Source organism: Ovis aries, chromosome 26 (genome assembly GCF_016772045.2).
Source record: "Ovis aries strain OAR_USU_Benz2616 breed Rambouillet chromosome 26, ARS-UI_Ramb_v3.0, whole genome shotgun sequence".
Classification (NCBI taxonomy): domain Eukaryota; kingdom Metazoa; phylum Chordata; class Mammalia; order Artiodactyla; family Bovidae; genus Ovis; species Ovis aries.
This window is the reverse complement of record NC_056079.1, coordinates 3,968,259-3,988,274: the sequence shown is the minus strand read 5'-3', so window position 1 is coordinate 3,988,274 and position 20,016 is coordinate 3,968,259. Positions and strand designations below refer to the sequence as shown.

The window sequence follows — 20,016 nt, the reverse complement described above, 5'->3', positions numbered from 1 at the left end:
GAGGTTACCTTGGGGAGAAAAGGGAGAGTGAAAAGGGGAGAGCCTCCAAACCAGACAGTGTGACCAAAAAAATAAATAAATGGCCATAATGGCTGGAAAATTTTACAAAGAATAGCTTAAAGACAGGCTAAGCTCATATGCTTTCTGGTGTGTGTTCTTTTCCAGGTCAGAACTGCGGGGGCTTAGTTCAGGGTCCCAATGGCACCATCGAGAGCCCGGGGTTCCCCCATGGCTACCCCAACTATGCCAACTGCACCTGGATCATCATCACGGGGGAGCGCAATCGGATACAGCTGTCCTTCCACACCTTTGCTCTGGAAGAGGATTTCGATATTCTGTCAGTGTATGATGGACAGCTCCAACAGGGCAATCTGAAAGTGAGGTAAGGTGTCGGCTCTTCTTATTACAGACCAGGTGGCATGGTTTGACATACTCAAATTCTGAAACTTTATTGGGGTTAGAATTTGAATTTAATGACCAGAAAGTAACATCTTAGTTACTATAAAGAAAAAGTAAAGATTGGGGATGTGTGCACCATGTTTTCAATCTGTAAAAGCACAGATTCTTACTGAAAGCAATCACTGACTTCATTAATTGATATCAAATTGTTCAAGATGGGTAAAACTGTTGCCAAGGTAATTTAACTACAGTTACAATACACCATTGTTTTTAAGCAACTGTGGGTTTGAGAGAAAAGGCACAAAGGTACATGTCTGAGTACAATTTAGAGAACAACAAAAGGAACCTTGATATTGTCATAGAATATATTCACTACAAAGGACATAGGAGGCGGGTGGGATAAAAGCATGGAAAAATATTGCGCTTTGGAAAAATTTTGGTTTGCACTGTCATAATACATCCCATTGCTCATTAGCTTTCTCTTTTGATATATGATTTTTCACCATGAAGAAAGAATAATATTTCCTGGGATGATTGTAAGTTATATTTTTAATTTATCACCAAGATTGTATCTGTACAATATAGCCATCTTCTTTTTTTTTAATTTTGGCTAAGAAATAAGGAATATCCATTTCAAAGACATTGGCATTTCTTAATATATTAATAAATATATAACAAAAATGTATATGAATATCAATGTATTAACTAGCTAGTCAATGTGTGAAAAATATATTACAACTATATTTCAAAATATTCTAATTGCATTTCTTTATGCATTTTCAGATATAAAACACCTTATAGTTTTTTTTCTGATCCATCTTCAGTGTTACTGTCTGCTTTTCCTGTTGTCCTTTTTGAGACTTACTGCATATGGCTACCTCCTTTATGGACTCCTTAGCCAAGCTTGCTTTCTGCTTGTCAAGGATGCATGGGCCAGTGTGTTTGGACAAAGTATCTACATAGGCAGTACTTGTTAATTTGATGCGAGATTTCTTAATCTCTCTGATGCTCTTCTATTAGTTATTTACTAGTTTTTATTCCACATAAATGATTCTACTAGGGAATAGTGCTATTTTGTAATAACAGAGAGAACTGTAATAAAAACTCCAAAGAGTTGTGACAAAAAAATAGATAATCCAGTTAACTCAACTATTAAGGCATATAACTCCGTGTTAAAAGTAATTCTTTCTCTTTTGATTGAAACAAAGCCTATTGCATGTGGAAGTAAAAAATATTTTTTCTGTGAGGAAGAGTGCCCAGCTTCTGCATGGTAGCTTTCCCAGGAGTTGTCTCAGATGCAGCCAGATCGATCATCTGTTGGATGTGGTTTTTAATTTACTGTCCAGCTGAAAGCACTCCTGTTCTGAGGGGAAAACTACAAATGATCTTCAAATCTATTATTTTAAAATATCTAAAGTCATTTTTATTCACTCAGTAGGTTCAGGCATTATTTGGGGTTGGGGGAGCAGTTTCCAAAGTAGTTATACGATTACATAAACTTCTGTTGCTTATAAAACAAATAGCAAAAAAAAAAAAAAAAAGAAAAGAAAAAAGAAAGAAAAATTCGGTTGATATTTCCAATCACTATAACTCTTATAATTTCTATAATTCTATTCTATTTTAAAGGAAATCTATCTTAAATATTAATTTTCTCAACTTTGATGTTGTTTAGTTGCTAAGTCATGTTCAACTCTTTTGTGACCCTATGGACTGTAGCCACCAGTCTTCTCTGTCCATAGGATTTCCCAGGCAAGAATACTGGAATGGGTAGCCTTTCCCTTCTCCTCTTCCTGACACAGGGATCAAACCCAGGTCTCCTGCATTTCAGGCATTCTTTACCATCTGAGTCACCAGGGAAGCCCAATCTGTCTTTAAACAATTTATTATTCCCTTAAGTTTTTAAGTTGATACTACAAACATTTTGTATGTTAATGATCTTCCCTGGTGGCTCAGACCATAAAGTATCTGCCTGCAATGCAGGAGAACTGGGTTCATTCCCTGGGTTGGGAAGATTCCCCTGGAGAAGGGAATGGCTACCCATTCCAGTATTCTTGCCTGGAGAATTCCATGGATAAAGGAGCCTGGTGGGCTACAATCCACGGAGTCACAAAAATTTGGACACGACTGAATGAGTAACACTTTATATGTTAAAACTATAAAGTTTAGGAACAGGCATACCTGCCATCTTAAGTTTTATAGCAGGATCAGCAGTAGAAATATTAAGGTTAGAATTGTTATATTCATTGTATTTTATTCTGAGGTACTTTATTAATATTGGCACTTTATTAATATTAATTACTCACTTAGATATTTTAACTAGAGAAAGTAAGGAAGGCTGATAAGAAAGAAAAAAAAAACTGCTTGGCTTTGCACAAATTTACTCAGTTACTTGACAGTTTTCATGAAAAGCAAGTCACAATTCTATGTGTTTCCTGTCCTTACAGTAAGGAAGATGTTTTTGTCTTTCTATTAAATCATATAACTTTTCCTCTGAACTCCATACTCAGAATGCCTCTTTGAGTGGACATCCTAATAGTATATTATAATTCTTCTGGGCCACAGAAGTGACCATTTCAGGTGTCCTAACAAATTCCCAAAGCATATCAGAAACAGAATTCCAATAATAACTGCCAAGTGTGCTGTGCTTAGTCACTCAGTCATGCCCAATTCTTTGCGACCCCATGGATTGCAGCCCCCCAGTCTCCTCTGTCCATGAGGATTCTCCAGGCAAGCATACTGGAGTGGGTTGCCATGCTCCAAGGGTCTTTACAAATATAAAATTTGAATCAAGAATGGTGTGAAATAGCAAATAAATAATGTTATGAAATAGGAAAAGTAATGATGTGAAATAAAAAATGTTCTCATTATTAAGGCATATATGTGAGCAGGTTGTAGTATTCCAACATTAGTTAATGGACAAAGTAGTTGTATAATGATAGTATTGAAATCTAATTAATAAGGTTGAGGTAGACTCCAAGGCTATTTGTTTCCTGTTGTATCTTGGAACAGTTGTTTATTTCTCAAATAAAATTAAATTGCAACCCAGAGAATCTCTGGAATTCAAACAAAGGGCATTTTTGTGAGAGACTTGACTGCGAGCTGCCGATTCACTCAGTTGTCAGGGAAGCTACCACTTAGAGCTGTCATGGTCTCTGGTTGTGTTACTTCTGTACAAACTGTTTTTAGCAGCTCAAAAAGTGCACTAATGAAAATTGACAGTGTATAATATTAAACAACTTGATCATTTTATTATAAAGAAATGTATTTTGTGCAAATACAATAGATAAACTTTTTAATATAAATTACACAAGATTTAGATGTAATACCCAGCTAACAGAATTTGAGGTTAAGAATTACTCATGTTTATTTTGTAACTTGAAATTTAGTAAGAATATTTGATTTAACCTATGTAACAAAAAAAACTTTAAACAAAGCAATAGTGTACAGTGTATGTTTCATTTTGGATTATCTGTATGAAACAAACTCATATATGATTTATATACCCATCAATAAATCAACTTTTAGTATGTGGCTATTGAGCATTGTTGTTGTTTTTTTTAAATTGGAGACTAATTACTTTACAGTATTGTGGCACTTCTATTTCCAGTTTTTTAAGGAATCTCCACACTGTTCTAATGGCTATACTAGTTTGCATTCCTACCAACAGTGTAAGAGGGTTCCCTTTTCTCCACACCCTCTCCAGGATTTATTGCTTGTAGACTTTTGGATCGCAGCCCTTCTGACTGGCATGAAATGGTACCTCATTGTGGTTTTGATTTGCATTTCTCTGATAATGAGTGACGTTGAGCATCATTTCATATGTTTGTTAGCCATCTGTATGTCTTCTTTGGAGAAATGTCTGTTTTGTTCTTTGGCCCACTTTTTGATTGGGTCGTTTGTTTCTCTGGAACTGAGCTGCAGGAGTTGCTTGTATATTTTTGAGATTAATTCTTTGTCCATTTCTTCGTTTGCTATTATTTTCTCCCATTCTGAAGGCTGTCTTTTCACCTTGCTTAGAGTTTCCTTTGTTGTGCAGAAGCTTTTAATTTTAATTAGGTCCCATTTGTTTATTTTTGCTTTTATTTCCAATATTCTGGGAGATGGGTCATAGAGGATCCTGCTGTGGTTTATGTCAGAGAGTGTTTTGCCTATGTTTTCCTCTAGGAGTTTTATCGTTTCTGGTCTTATGTTTAGATCTTTAATCCATTTTGAGTTTATTTTTGTGTATGGTGTTAGAAAGTGATCTAGTTTGATTCTTTTACAAGTGGTTGACCAGTTTTCCCATCACCACTTGTTAAAGAGATTGTCTTTTCTCCGTTGTATATTTTTGCCTCTTTTGTCAAAGATAAGGTGTCTTATCATACAAATTGTGAAATTATTAGTTCTAGTTCTGTGAAAAATACTCTTGGTAATTTGATAGGGATTCGATTGAATCTATAGATTGCTTTGGATAGTATACTCATTTTCACTATATTCATTCTTCTGATCCATGAACATGGTATATTTATCCATCTATTTGTCATCTTTGATTTGTTTCATCAATGTTTTATAGCTTTTTTTTTATATACAGGTGTCCATAGGTGCATGGATTTATCTCTGGGCTTTCTATTTTGTTCCATTGATCTATATTTCTCTCTTTGTGCCAGTACCATACTGTCTTGATGACTGTGACTTAGTAGTAGAGACTGAAGTCAGGCAGGTTGATTCCTCCAGTTCCATTCTTCTTTTTAAAGATTGCTTTGGCTATTTGAGGTTTTTTGATTTCCATACAAATTGTGAAATTATTTATTCTAGTTCTGAAAAATACCATGGGTAGCTTGATAGGGATTTCATTGAATCTATAGATTGCTTTGGATGGCATTCTCATTTTCACTATATTGATTAGTCCAATCCATGAACATGGTATATTTTTCCATCTATTTGTGTCCTCTTTGATTTCTTTTACCAGTTTTTTATAGTTTTTTATATATAGGTCTTTTGTTCCTTTAGGTAGGTATATTCCTAAGTATTTTATTCTTTTCGTTGCAATGGTGAATGGAATTGTTTCCTTAATTTCTCTTTCTGTTTTCTCATTGTTAGTGTATAGGAATGCAAGGGATTTCTGTGTGTTGATTTTATATCCTGAAAATTTACTATATTCATTGATTAGCTCTAGTAATTTTCTGGTAGGGTCTTTAGAGTTTTCTATGTAGAGGATCATGTCATCTGCGAACAGTGAGAGTTTTACTTCTTCCTTTCCAATTTGGATTCCTTTTATATCTTTTTCTGCTCTGATTGCTGTGGCCAAAACTTCCAAAACTACGTTAAATAGCAGTGGTGAAAGTGGGCACCCTTGTCTTATTCCTGACTTTAGGGGAAATGCTTTCAATTTTTCACCATTGAGGATAATGTTTGCTGTGGGTTTCTCATATATATTGTTTATTATGTTGAGGTATGTTCCTTCTATTCCTGCTTTCTGGAGGGTTTTTATCATAAATGGATGTTGAATTTTGTCAAAGGCTTTCTTTGCATCTATTGAGATAATCATATTATTTTCATCTTTCAATTTGTTAATGCAGTGTATTACACTGATTGATTTGCAGATATTGAAGAACCTTGCATCCCTGGGATAAAGCCCACTTGGTCATGATGTATGATCTTTTTAACATGTTGTTGGATTCTGTTTGCTAGAATTTTGTTAAGGAGTTTTGCATCTATGTTCATCAGTGATATTGGTCTGTAGTTTTCTTTTTTTGTGGCATCTTTGTCTAGTTTTGGTATTAGGGTGATGGTGGCCTCATAGAATGAGTTTAACTTTCTCTGCAATATTGTGGTGGGTTTTTTTTTTTTTTTCCATACATTGACATGAATCAGCCATGGGTGTACATGTGTCCCTCACCTTGATCCTCCCTCCCACCTCCCTCCTCATCCCACCCCTCAGGGTCATCCCAGTGCACCAGCCCTGAGCACCCATCTCATGCATCGAACCTGGACTGGTGATCTATTTCACATATGGTAATATACATGTTTCAATGCTATTCTCTCAAATCATCCCACCCTCACCTTCTCCCACAGAGTCCAAAAGACTGTTCTATACATCTGTGTCTCTTTTGCTGTCTCCCATATAGGGTCATCATTACCATCTTTTGAAATTCCATATGTGTGCATTAATATACTGTATTGGTGTTTTTTCTTTCTGACTTACTTTGCTCTGCCTGCTGATGGACATCTAGGTTGCTTCCATGTCCTGGCTATTGTCAACAGTGCTGAGATGAACATTGGGATACACATGTCTCTTTCAATTCTGGTTTCCTTGGTGTGTATGCCCAGCAGTGGGATTTCTGGGTCATATGGCAGTTCTATTTCCAGTTTTTTAAGGAATCTCCACACTGTTCTCCAGAGTGGCTGTACTAGTTTGCATTCCCACCAACAGTGTAAGAGGGTTCCTTTTTCTTTGCACCCTCTCCAGCATTTATTGTTAATAGGCTTTTGGATAGCAGCCATTTTGACCGGCATGAGATGGTACCTCATTGTGGTTTTGATTTGCATTTCTCTGATAATGAGTGACGTTGAGCATTTTTTTCATGTGTTTGTTAGCCATTTGTATGTCTTCTTTGGAGAAATGTCTGTTTCATTCTTTGGCCCATTTTTTGATTGGGTTGCCTTTTTTTTTCCCCCCTAGAATTGAGCTGCAGGAGTTGTTTGTATATTTTTGAGATTAATTCTTTGTCAGTTGCTTCATTTGGTATTATTTTCTCCCACTCTAAAGTTGTGGTCCACATACACAGTGGAATATTACTCAGCTATTAAAAATAATGCATTGGAATCAGTTCTAATGAGGTGGATAAAACTGAAGCCTATTATATAGAGCAAAGTAAATCAGAAAAACAGCAATACAGTATATTGAGCATTAAATGAAGACTTCTTGTGAGCACAAAAGAAATTATTAGACTCAAATCAGAAATAGAAACCTGCTCCTAGATAATCTAGAATTAAAACTTTAGTTACTCACTTTTTAAATTAATTTTTATGGGAGTATATTTGATTTACAATGTTATATTAGTAAAGTGAATCAGTTATGCATATGTACATACCTACTACTTTTTAGATTCCATTCCTATAAACATTATTATAGAGTATTCCCTGGTGTATACTTTACTTCCCTTTTGGCTCAGACAGTAAAGAATCTGCCTGCAATGTGGGAGGCCTGGATTTGATCTCTGGGCTGGGAAGATTCCCTGGAGGAGGAAATGTCAACCCACTCCAATATTCTTGTCTGGAGAATCCACGGCCAGAGGAGTCTGGCAAGTCCATGGGGTCGCAAAGAGTTGGACATGACTGAGCGACTAAGCACAGCCCAACATTTCACATACAGTAGCACACATATGTCAACCACAATCTCCTAATTTATCTCTCCCCCTTTTTCTTTCTTTGTAACAATGTTTGTTTTATATATCTGTGACTCTATTTCTGTATTGTAAATAGATTCACATGTACTATTTTCTTTTTTTAGATTCCACATATAAGTGATATGCAGTTTTTGTCTTTCTCTGTCTGGCTTACTGCACTCAATATGCCAATCTCTTAAGTCCATAAATGCCACTGCAAATGGCATTATTTTGTTCTTTTTTATAGTTGAGTAATATGCTATTGTGTGTGTGTGTGTGTGTGTGTGTGTGTGTGTATATATACATATATATATATATATATACCACATCATATTTACCCATTCCACCATGGATAGATATTTAGATTGCTTCCATGTCCTGATTATTGTGAATAGTGTTGCTGTGAACATTAGGGTACATGTATCTTTTCAAATTATTATTTTTTTAACAGATATATCCAGGAGTAGGACTGCTGAATTATATGGTAGCTCTATTTTTAGGTTTTGAAGGAACCTACATACTGTTCTCTGTAGTGGTTGTATCAGTTTATATTCCTCCAATAATGTAGGAGGGTTACCTTTTCTCTACACCCTCTCTAGCATTTATTGTTTGTAGATTATTTGAAGATGACAGTGCTGACTAGTGTGAGGTGATACCTGATTGAACCTTTGATTTGGATTTCTCTAATAATTAGTGATGTTGAGCACCTTTTCATGTGCCTCTTGGCCATCTGTATGTCTTCTTTAGAGAAATTCTATTCAGATCTTTAGCCCATTTTTTGATTGGGTGTTTTTTTTTGTTGTTGTTTGTTTTATATTGAGCTTCATGAGCTGTTTTAACATTTTAGAAGGTAATGCATCATTGGTCACTTAATTTGCAAATATTTTCTTCTGTATGTTGCCTTTTCATTTTATTATTTCATTTGCTGTGCAAAAGCTTTAAGTTTAATTAGGTCCAATTTGTTTATTTTTGTTTTTATTTTCATTGCTGTAGGAGGTGGATCAAAAAAGACCTTACTGTGGCTTATGTCAGGGAGTGTTCCACCTATGTCTTCCTCTAAGAGATTTATAGTATCTGGTCTTACTTTTCAGTCTTCAATCCATTTTGAGTTTATTTTCTGTATGGTGTTAGAGAATGCTCTGATTTCATTCTTTTACATGTAGCTTCCAGTTTTCCCAGCAACACTTACTGAAGAGACTTTTTTCTCCACTTTATACTCTTGCCTCCTTTTGGTAGATTAATTGACCATAGGTGAGTGGTTTTATCTCTGGCCTTTCTTTCCTGTTCCATTGATCTATATTTCTGTTTTTGTGCCCTTGCTGTTTTTTTTTTATGAGCTGTCATATTACTGCTATTTTTAAAATCTCTGGCCATATTGACTCTGTAGTTTCTCTTGATTCTCAAATCTCCACGGAAGTCCCACCAGGTGGTCATAAAACCCTAAACATTTTATTTTGCAGTATCGCTCTTTAAACCACAGCCTGTTTTGATCCTCACAGAAAATGCTCCATGAAGGCCCTGTCCTGTCCAAGGTTCACCCTACATAGGGGTTGACCAATATACTGAGACAATGATACATGGCCACAGGCTCACCCCCTCTAATCCTGAAACAGTTGCTGTGCTCCTGTCTGCATTCTATGTTGCCAGTAAGAAGAACACTCTAGTCAACGTGATCCTGATATTAAAGGAACCCTCCAATCTGACCCCAAACTATTAAACATGTCTGCCCTCCAGTCTCTTCCGTGTTTCCCCTGTAGTGTTTCAGTCCACTCTGACTGTTATAACAGGATATACCATGGACTGGGAGGTTAAATAACAATGGACAGGTTCTGCCCCCATAGTTCTGGAGGCAAAAATTCAAGATTAAGTTGCCAGCAAATTTTGTGTCTAACCAGGGCCTGTTTCTTTGTTCATAGGGGCTATCTGTGTCTCTGCTGTCAGTGTCTTCATGTGGTAAAAAGGGCTGGGAAACTCTCCAAGGTCTCTCATAGAAGAATGCTAATCATAATCATGAGAACTCCACCCTCCCTAGTGTTAGTCACTCAGTTGTGAATGTCTTTGCAATCCATGGACTGTAACCTACCAGGCTCCTTTGTCCATGGGATTTCCCAGGCAAGAATACTGGAGTGGTTGCCATTCCCTTCTCCAGGGAATCTTCCTGATGCTGGGTCTCCTGTATTGCAGGCAGATTATTTACCATCTGAGCCACCAAGGAAGTCCCTCACCCTTCTGGAAAGCCCCCCCCCCCACTCCCTAATCACTAACCACTTCCTAGAGCCCCCACCTCCAAATGCCAGCACATTAGCAGTGGGGGAGAATGTGAATTTGCAGGGGGAGAGAACAGATGTTCAATCTATGAATATATTTTAGGGGACATATTTAGTTAAATGGGTCTATGAGTTATTCCTTGTTCTGACCTTGTAAGAAAATATAATATACTACAGTATTCCTCATCTTTCACTCTGCTTGCCCAAGTTATATTCAACTTTAAAAACCAATTGCATATTATATTTATTAATATTTCACAAAATTGTCCCTGTGCATCCCAAGTTAAAAAACAACACCCCTCCAACAAGCCTTTTTTTTTCTTTTAATTCTGAATGCCTTTAGCACTTGCTACTAACATAGACCTTGAATCATATACTACTTTGAAATCACAGTATCTCTGATGGTGCCTTTGTTGAAGGTTATATATATCTTTGTGTGTTCTAATATGGCAAATAGAACATACATCCTCCAAGGCCAAGAACTGTGCTGCAACTGTCTTCTCTGATGAAAACAGATACATCAGTTTAAAATAGTTAATAAATCTTCATGGAGCAATTTTGATTTAATTCCCAATTCAGGACCACCCCTCACTGAACTCTGTGTGTCTAAGCCAACATGACTTAAATATAGCTATTTCCTCTAGGTGAGCATAGAGACAGTCATATCTTGTAGGCATTCCCTAAATTTGAAGTTGTATTTCAATTTGTCCCCAAATCTAAAATAATTGAAGTTGACATCAGTTTCCAAATGTGATAACATTATAATATCAAACTTGGAAAATCAATCCCATTATAACCTCAAAAAGTGAATAAAAGTGGACCTATGAAGGAATACTGTGCCATGCAGAAGTGGAAAATCAGCATACTTATTCCATGATTATTACAAGTTCTAGGAAAATAGCTGTAACAGACTTCTTCACTCTATCTTCCTCTCGCTTTTACAGGATTACCCTTAATTTTCTGCATTGATGGTGATAAAGAGGTAAGAGATGACTGTGATAGGGCTGTGAAAGTCAGAAAATCGTGACTGGGTAATGCTGAGGTATCAGTCTTGTTTTGTTTTGTTTTTTCAAGGAAATGTGGTTGAATGTATTACTGAAGAAATTTGTATAATATTAATTCTATCTGGTGATGTTTAGAACTTGAGAACTTTTATGGGCTAATAAGGGGGTTTGGTTGCATTTGGATTAAATTAGGCTAAAGGCCCAGCAGTTTTGAAATTCCACCCTACTGTCCCCCATTGTCATTATGAGGTCCAAGGGAGCCATTCACAGACCCATAGTCGGATAAAAATCAAAGCATCATTTTATTTTTAGCTTGACTGGTAACTAATGTCCCATGTAAGACTCTGAGAAACATAGGAGGAAAAAATAGGATAAAAGCTTCTGGAGTATCATATTCATACCAACGACATCTTAGCGTCTCATCGCATGCAGCCAGCCACATGGTCAGGGACTGGAAAGGATGGGGCAGCAACATCAGACCAGCACACCGTGAGGGAGGGCCCTGGAGAGACGGCCTTCCAGTCTGTGCGAGGCAGCAGAAGGGCCCGCTCCGCAGGGTGGATGTCTCAGGCTGTCAAAGCCCAGCGGCCCCACCAGCGCTTAGGGATCCAATCAAACAGGCCCTCCTGTCCAAGAGGGGCCGGTGCAGAGAGGCTATGGGGGACAGCGACAGTGTTCCTTCCTCTCTTACAAACCTATCGTGTTTTGGTGAGTCTGTGAATCTGTCAGCCATGGTCACTATTCTTTGCACATATTGTAAGATGGTGAAATTAAAAATCATTGATACAGCATCCAAATTCCATTCCAGAGCATATGCTTTATATTAGCAGCTCATGGTCAAGATAAGTGTCATTGGGTAAGGTTGAGTCCATTGGTTTATATTTTTTAAGTTGGTGGTCTGCAGCTGGCTAGTGTTGAAGAGAAGACGAGTAAACTCAAAGACTCAAGGATCCAACTGAGGCCTAAACGTATATTTCTATTTGCATTTATATAAAAATATGTACTTGTTTGCTTACCAGGTGGCACTAATGGTAAAGGATCTGCCTGCCAATGCAGGAGACATAAGAGACACAGGTTCGATCCCTAGTTTGGGAAGATACCCTGGAGGAGGGCATGGCAACACACTCCATTATTCTTGCCTGGAGAATCCCATGGACAGAGAAGCCTGGCAGGGTACAGTCCATAGGGTTGCAAAGAGTCAGACACGACTGAGGTGACTTAACATGCATGCCCACATGTAGTTGTATATAATCTTCTCAGTTGATTTTAATGTGCAGCAACTCATTAAAACCTGCATGTATTTTTTCATAAGACTCATTTATTAACAAAAAATGACTAAACTGCTAATAATGAGAACTTCTGGAAATAAAATATGAAGCGTTTAAGGGAGATAGGCAGAAATATGTTTGCAAAAGTACAAGCAAGTTTTAACATGTATTTGGATTCTGTTTTCTACTATCCATACTGCAGTGGTGTTTTTACATGAGCCGAAATGGATGGTTTATTTCATTGTCCTGGTCATTTTGGAAGTAACAAATCATATTAATATGGGCAACTGAGTGTTTTGAGTAACCATGAATATATGTATGGGGAACATATTTTCCAACCTCCCAAATACTAGGACAGATTTCTTGTATAAATGTAGATATATAGAAAGGCACTCAGAGTTACAGAGAGAGGATGAAAGGACAAGAAGACTAACATAACTTACAACATGACCCCGTTTTTAGCAAACAAATCCATTTTGGGTCTTGGCGACAGAAACATGAAAGTAGACACAGTTTTATAAAATACAAAATCTTGTCTTCCCTGATTAAAACAAAATTAACATGTTGGACCATCAATTTAAATATTAATATGTAATGATAAAAATACTAACAAGAACTACTTCGGTATATGTAACTTAGAAGTTATGGAGAAAGTGACTGAAGAATTGGAGATCCTGAAATTTAAAATTCAAAAACAAAATTGAGAAAATAATTTGCAATAGTGTGAAACACAAGGGATTATTTTCTTAATTTATGACATGTACTCCCAGAACTATGAGGAATGAAATAAATCCTTTAATTGAAAACCAGGTAAAAATATGAACAAGGAGTTCAAATATAAGCCATCCCTGGTAATAAGTATATTTAAGGCAAATTAAAACAATAATCCAATATAATATCTCACCAATCTGAATGGCAAAACTTAAAAATTTTTGGTAACTCAGAGTTTTTGGCATACTTAGACAAATGCCTTTATATCCTGTTGGTAAAGTTATGAATTGCAGCCATTAGTTTTGGACAGAAATTTTGAAATTTCTCTCAAATTTGAAAACTATTAATGCAAGCTGTCTCTTTCAGCAAGGCTATTCTTCGTAAGAATTTATTATACAAAACTACTATGAAATATACATGGAATGAAATGCTTATGGGCATATTTTGATAGCATTAGAAACAGATTAAACAATGTATACTTTTTATTTTATAAGAATGCCTATCTTTCTAGGTTAGAGGATGCATGTATTACAGTGTACTATGAAAAAATAATAAATGAGATTTTTGTTTGCTAGCATGAAGAAATTTCTCAGTATATACTTCCCTGGTGGCTCAGCTGGTAAAGAATCCACCTGCAATGGGGGAGACCTGGGTTCAATCCCTGGGTTGGGAAGATCCTCTGGAGAAGGGTGTAGCTACCCACTCGAGTATTCTGGCCTGCAGAATTCCATGGACTATAGTCAGACATAACCGAGTGACTCACTCTAGGTAACACTTATAAATTATAGCAGTATCGGTGTTCAATTACTCTTACTGTTTTCTTTTCTTGAATAAGTGATATGTAGTATCTCATAAAACACCATCTAGAATTATGGATGCTGGCGGGACCCAAAGTACCCCTTCCTTATGCATATTCAGTGATTGCGGCACGTTGCAGCGATTGCAAGGGTGCGGCCAGAAGGGGAATCAGGGCATCTACCCAGCCTGAGGGCTCCCTGAGGGCTGCCTTCCAGCCATTGCCATTTTAACCAGGATAGAATGCTGCCTTAATCCAGAAAAAGTATGGCTCTCCTGGTGTTCAAGGCAGGCTAGGAGTAGGGGAGGTTTTATTTTTACTGTTGTTGCTTTTTTCTCTTTATTTAAGAATTCAGATGCAGTTGATGTACAATATTATATGACTTTCAGGCGTATATCAGAGCAATTCAGAATTTTTAAAAATTATATACTCTATTGACAATTATTGTAAACTTGGCTATACTCCTTGTGCTATACAATATATATTTGCAGCTCATTTATTGTCTGCATAGTAGTTTGTACACGTATTAACCACTAGTTTCATTTCTCTGGGTTTGTTTCTATTTTATTATATTTATTCTTATATCCACTTTTTTTTTTTAATAGTTTAGATTCCACATACTAGTGAAGACATACGGTATTTGTCTTTCTCGGTCTGACATTTCATTATGCCCACTGCCCTACAGGTCCATTCATGTTGCTGCAAATGGCAAAAATTCATTCCTTTTTATGGCTGAGTTGTTTTCTAATATATACCACATCTTCCTTATCCATTCATCTGTCAACGGGCACTTGGGTCGCTTCTGTATCTTGGCTCTTATAAATAATGCTGTGAATGTTGGGGTGCATATATCTATTTGAATTAGCATTTGGGTGTTTTTTAGTTTTGTAAGTATGTGTGCTCTGTCTCTGGACTTCTTATGGAGGCAATTATCTCTATGTCTATGAATATCTGTATCTTAATTTTTTTCCCCTCACTCTCTCATATATATATATATATATATAAATGTTTCTCAACTAGAAGCAATTTTATGCCATAGGGAACGTTTGGTAATGTCTAGAGACATCCTTGTTTGACACAGTTGGGTGGGGGTCCATTGGGGACGGAAGTATAGTACATGCTGATGGATGCCTTAAAACACACCAGACAGCCCCATGTAACAGAGGATTGTCTGCTATGAAATGCCAAAAATGCTGTGGATGAAACCCCCTTATCTGAAGCAATGAACCCTCTGTTTAGGACCATCTGTGGCTGTAACCGTCTATATCTGCAGGTGTACCTCTACCTGCCTCTCTATGTTGCTTCTCTGTGCAGAGACCCAGGCTGAAAGAGGTGAATGAGAATGCTCTGCAACTGATAGTTCTATCTTTGCATGTGGAGGTAACCAGACACATGGGCTGATTGAATTGAACAGAAATGAGGGGTCTCCTGTAGGACTGTGTCAGCAAGGAAGTGGGATTTCTAACATATCATTGTTCAGTCGCTAAGGTGTGTCCAAATCTTTGCTACCCCATGAACTACAGAATGCCAGGCTTCCCTGTCTCTCACTATTTCATGGAGTTTTCTTAAACTTATGTCTATTGAGTCAGTGATGCCATCTAACCATCTCATTCTCTGTCACCGCCTTCTCCTCCTGCCTACAGTCTTTCCCAGCATCAGGGTCTCTTTCAGTGAGTCAGGTCTTCACATCAAATGGCCAAAGTATAGGAGCTTCAGCTTCAACATCAGTCCTTCCAATGAATATTCAGGGTTGATTTTCTTTAGAAGTTACTGGTTTGATCTCCTTGCAGTCCAAGGGACTGTCAAGAGTCTTCTGCAGGATACAGGATGCTCGGGGCTGGTCCATTGGGATGACCCAGGGGGATGGTACAGGGAGGGAGGTGGGAGGGGGGTTCAGGATGGGGAACACGTGTACACCCGTGGCAGATTCATGTTGATGTATGGCAAAACAAATTCAATATTGCAAAGTAATTAGCTTCCAATTAAAATAAATACATTTATATTAAAAGAAGAGTCTTCCTCAGCACCACAATTTAAAAGCATCAGTTCTTTGGCACTCAGCCTTCTTTATGGTCCACCATAAAGGCATCACCTAATTTCACCAAGAATCATTGTTACCTTATGTCTCAAAAGGAAATAAAATTGTTATTATTATTTCAGTCTTTGGTTTCTGGGAAAAGGAACATAAAGGTGTCCAAAAGTCAGTAAGATATTAATTGACTTTTATTATTGTACATGATAGTGAATCTGCAAAGGGTTTGTTCAAATGGCTTACTGGGAAGACATCCATCACAAAGAGCAAGCAGGAGCTATAAATAACCAGATTTCTTAGAATTTACAAGATTTTAAATGACTTTTATGTGGATGACTATTGCCGAAATCCTGGCCTCTGTTCTCCAGTGCTGAATAGAAACACAGAGACTGAGTTTCGGGTGAAGTAGAAGAGCAGCTTTTATTGCTTTGCCAGGCAAAGGGGGGCGCAGTGGGGTCATGACCTGAAAACCATGTGACCCACCCTGGTGGAGTTTGTGAGGAGTTTTATAGTGTTCGAGGAACAGGGCATGATCAGCTCATGGACAGTTCTTGGATTGGTTGGCATCAAGATGAAGTTTCAAGCATCATCCACCTTCTAGCTTCAACCAGTTGAGGGTCTATGTTCTTGTGGTCAGCAGGTTTCATTGGAACATGGGTAGGCTTCCTGTAAAAACAATTTAGGGATGTGTACCAGACCTTTATCTGTATCTTTCAGGGAACTGGAAGTTTGGTGATCCTGTTATGTTGCAGAATTATAGTCGAAATCTTTACCAGTTCTTTAGCCCAACAGCTATTCTTTGTTTCTGCATCTTCACATTTCCCAATCATTAACTCTTGAGTCAGTGTTTTACTTCAGAAGATAAGAACACAGGGGCTTGTACACAGCTTCACAAACAGATCTGCAGTTGAACGATTTTTACGTTTAAAATATACTCCCCCCCCCCCTTGCCTCTTTCATGTGTTTAGGTAGCAAAACCTTTGCTGATTTCTCCTTATACCGCCATCCAACATTTAGAATACATTTAACAAATTCATTTTGATTGAATACATGTACATTAGTTGTTTTTAAAATAATTTTAAAGGAATGAAGTATGAAGTCTATATACAAAAATATATTATGCATTTTAATTCACAACATTTAAAAGGCAGAATAGGATATTACTTAGAACTTAAAATAATTATTTCCTTTTCTATAGCAAACACAGTCACCCTCCCTGTGCATATAAATGTGATTGACTTTGTGTCTGAATACTGAAATACGGAGCTTCCTAGGTGGTGCTAGTGGTAGAGAATCTGCCTGCTGATGCGGGAGACAGGAAAGATTTGCTTTGAGCCCTGGATCAAGAAGATCCCCTGGAGGAGAGCTTGACAACCCACTCCAGTATCCTTGCCTAGGGAATCCCATGAACAGAGGAGTCTGGCAGGCTACAGTCTGTAGGATCACAAAGAGTTGGACACGACTGAAGCGACTTAGGACAAACACACATACTGAAAGATAATCAAAAGGCAAATATATATGTCTTAGAACCTTTAAAATATTACTGTTATCCTAGAGTAATCTTGATATTTACACATGATGAACTTGTGCATTTAACTAGCCAAAAGCATTATGTATGAAAATTGTATAAGTGATTAAGAGTGTTTACAGTTCAGAAGTCTCTAAATTTAGTAAATTCTTTCAAATAAGGTCACTAGAAGAAGAAATATTGGCCCCTCTTTCTGAACCTCAATTTTACATCTCCCCTGGCTAACCTCTTAGAACCTTAAGTATTAACTCAAGCAGAGTTCAGAAACTTGCTCATAGATTCCAGGTGGCAGATACAAGTGCATAAAACCTTCAGAGCCTTTCTTTAGTTCATCCTTGCCCTGAAGGATGAACCAGCTTGGGGAGGATCCTTAAGTGAGTGGGAAATAAAACCTGCCCGTGTGAACTTCCTCAGAAGGTTGCAGAGCTCTCCCCTTCCAACCTTGGCCCCCTGGGTCACTGACCCTAAATGGATTTCCTTGGCTTCATGCCGAGGAGTCAGCTCCTGTTGGTCTCTGACTTACAATTAGTGGAAAATCAGACGAGCTTCTCTCTGAACCTTACCCCAGTACAATTTCCCAAGTTCCAGGATTGTATTGATCCCACACTAAACTCTCAAATGGAAGATGTAGGGTCATGGCTATAGTTAGACTATACTGCTCACTACCGTATACTTTATCACTGACATCTGTTAAACTTTCTATTTTAGAAATCACTAGTATAAACCAAAATCTGTCTAGCTGGCTTCCTGCTTCAAGGAAACAGCGGCCCCCTCCCACCATAAAGAGGGGTTGTGTTCCACTTGAGAGAGAATTGGAGTAAACAGGAAAGAATGGCAGTGAATGTTTCATATAAACTATCACTTCTCAGCCCAAAGAGGGGAACTGAGATAAACAAAACTGGGGCCTCCCAAAAGTTCCTCAAAGTGTTTTCCTTCAAGGAGACAGCAGCTCAGTTTCTCATAGCTGTTCTGGGACCCTCTGTGGCTATTTCTGTTCTCATTATATCACATATTATAGATCCATGATCATCCCATTGACAAATGTACCAAGCTAGTCTTGGATATAGTAAGGTGCATTCACCACCGTTTTGTGTTTTTTTTTGCTTACCTTTAAAGGTTTTCATATTTTATGTGCCTAGGGGTCAGATTTTTTTTATATTTTAAAATTCAAATGCTTTGTGTATATATAGAACTTTCTTTTTTTTTTTTTTCATGCACACACATTTTCTTTTATCCAAAGAGGATAACATGCTTAACAACAAGCGCTTACATTAGAAAAAAAAATGTATATATATTTAAAAGCATCCATGAAATCACATAATCTGATTACAATATTATTGTTTTTTTAAAAAAGCCATACACTATTTTTAATAGTAGTTAAAATCTTGATCCTATTTTACTCTGACAAACTTACCACCAACACTTGGGGAAATGTTGTTTAATGATTATATGCTACACATTTCTCTTCCTTTAAATCAAATATAGCCAATGTCCTTCATATACACACTCAGACAATTAATAAAACATTTTACAATAACTATACCATACTTGTAAAAATGTTACATGTTAACCAGAAAATGACTAGAAAGTGAGCCAGATTTTTCTTATTTGACTGTGTTTTGATGAGGATGAATGAAGCATCTGTAGATAAAATACTTTCTAAAGCTCCAGGACATATACTGAATCTTGGCAGAATATTAGCATAGATGTAGGTAGGCAAATATTGCCTTTGAAAAGTGAGAATGAAGGTGAGAAGGAAGTGGCCAGTAACTTACAAAGATGGATTCCTTGTAACTTACATAGGTGGGTAGCTGTAACTCACAGAGGTGGAGGAGTTGTAACTTACAGAGGTGAGGGAGTTGAAAGCATTTATATCATCAAACTGATATGTTTATGCTCATTGAAATCGGAAGCACTGTCCAAGAGTCGACTACTTTCAAATGTAACACATACTGCTCACATAAAGACCTTGAAAGGATCCTTCACACTGCAACTTTACCCTCTAGATGAGGCTTTATAGCCTCCTATGCTATAGCCCTCGTATTTCATGATTTTGGGAAAATACCATGCATATCTTTTAAAAGATAATGGATGAATAAGTTATTCACTGCACACTTTGGGTGTTAATTTTCTTTAAGTTAATGAAGAATGAAGTTATGTATATCAAATGCATATTTTAAATAATGGATGTGTGTGCACATTTCCCTGAAAACTGCAAGCCGGAGGCACAGCATTTCAGGGAAACACTCAGGGGCCAGAAAAGGATGTGGTGGGAAAGATGAGGGGCATTGAGGGAAGAGCCACAGAAAAGGAAGGTTTGTGTCTGAACTGATGACTCAGGGCCATTGAGTGGTAAGCAGTGCAGCTTGGTACTGTCCATGTACTATGGGGTCCCTGGTTTCTCTCCACATCTGTTTGACCCCTACATCTGAGAACTGTTTCTCTTTCCAAATGTCCCAGTCATGTTTCCCACTTTCTCAAGCTCTCAATCAAGTAAACAGCAAACACAGTGAATGAACAGAGTGATGATGAAACAGCATCCATCCTGAGATCATTTGCAAAGATGAAGATTATCCCCATCATCCCCTCTCAATGTCACGGTGTGGATGTGTGAACCTCAGGCCACCTACCCCCACTCCCCCCA

At 37.5% G+C, this 20,016-nt stretch overlaps 1 protein-coding gene across 1 annotated transcript in view; it reads left to right on the top strand.

Moving 5' to 3' along the window:
* Window positions 1-20,016, top strand: part of CSMD1 (CUB and Sushi multiple domains 1) — a 2,070,567-nt gene that overhangs the window by 384,084 nt on the left and 1,666,467 nt on the right. Inside the window, exon 2 of the mRNA XM_042241416.1 lies at window positions 166-382. Within this exon, the coding sequence (XP_042097350.1) occupies window positions 166-382 (217 nt within the window). The remainder of the gene's footprint in view (window positions 1-165; window positions 383-20,016) is intronic.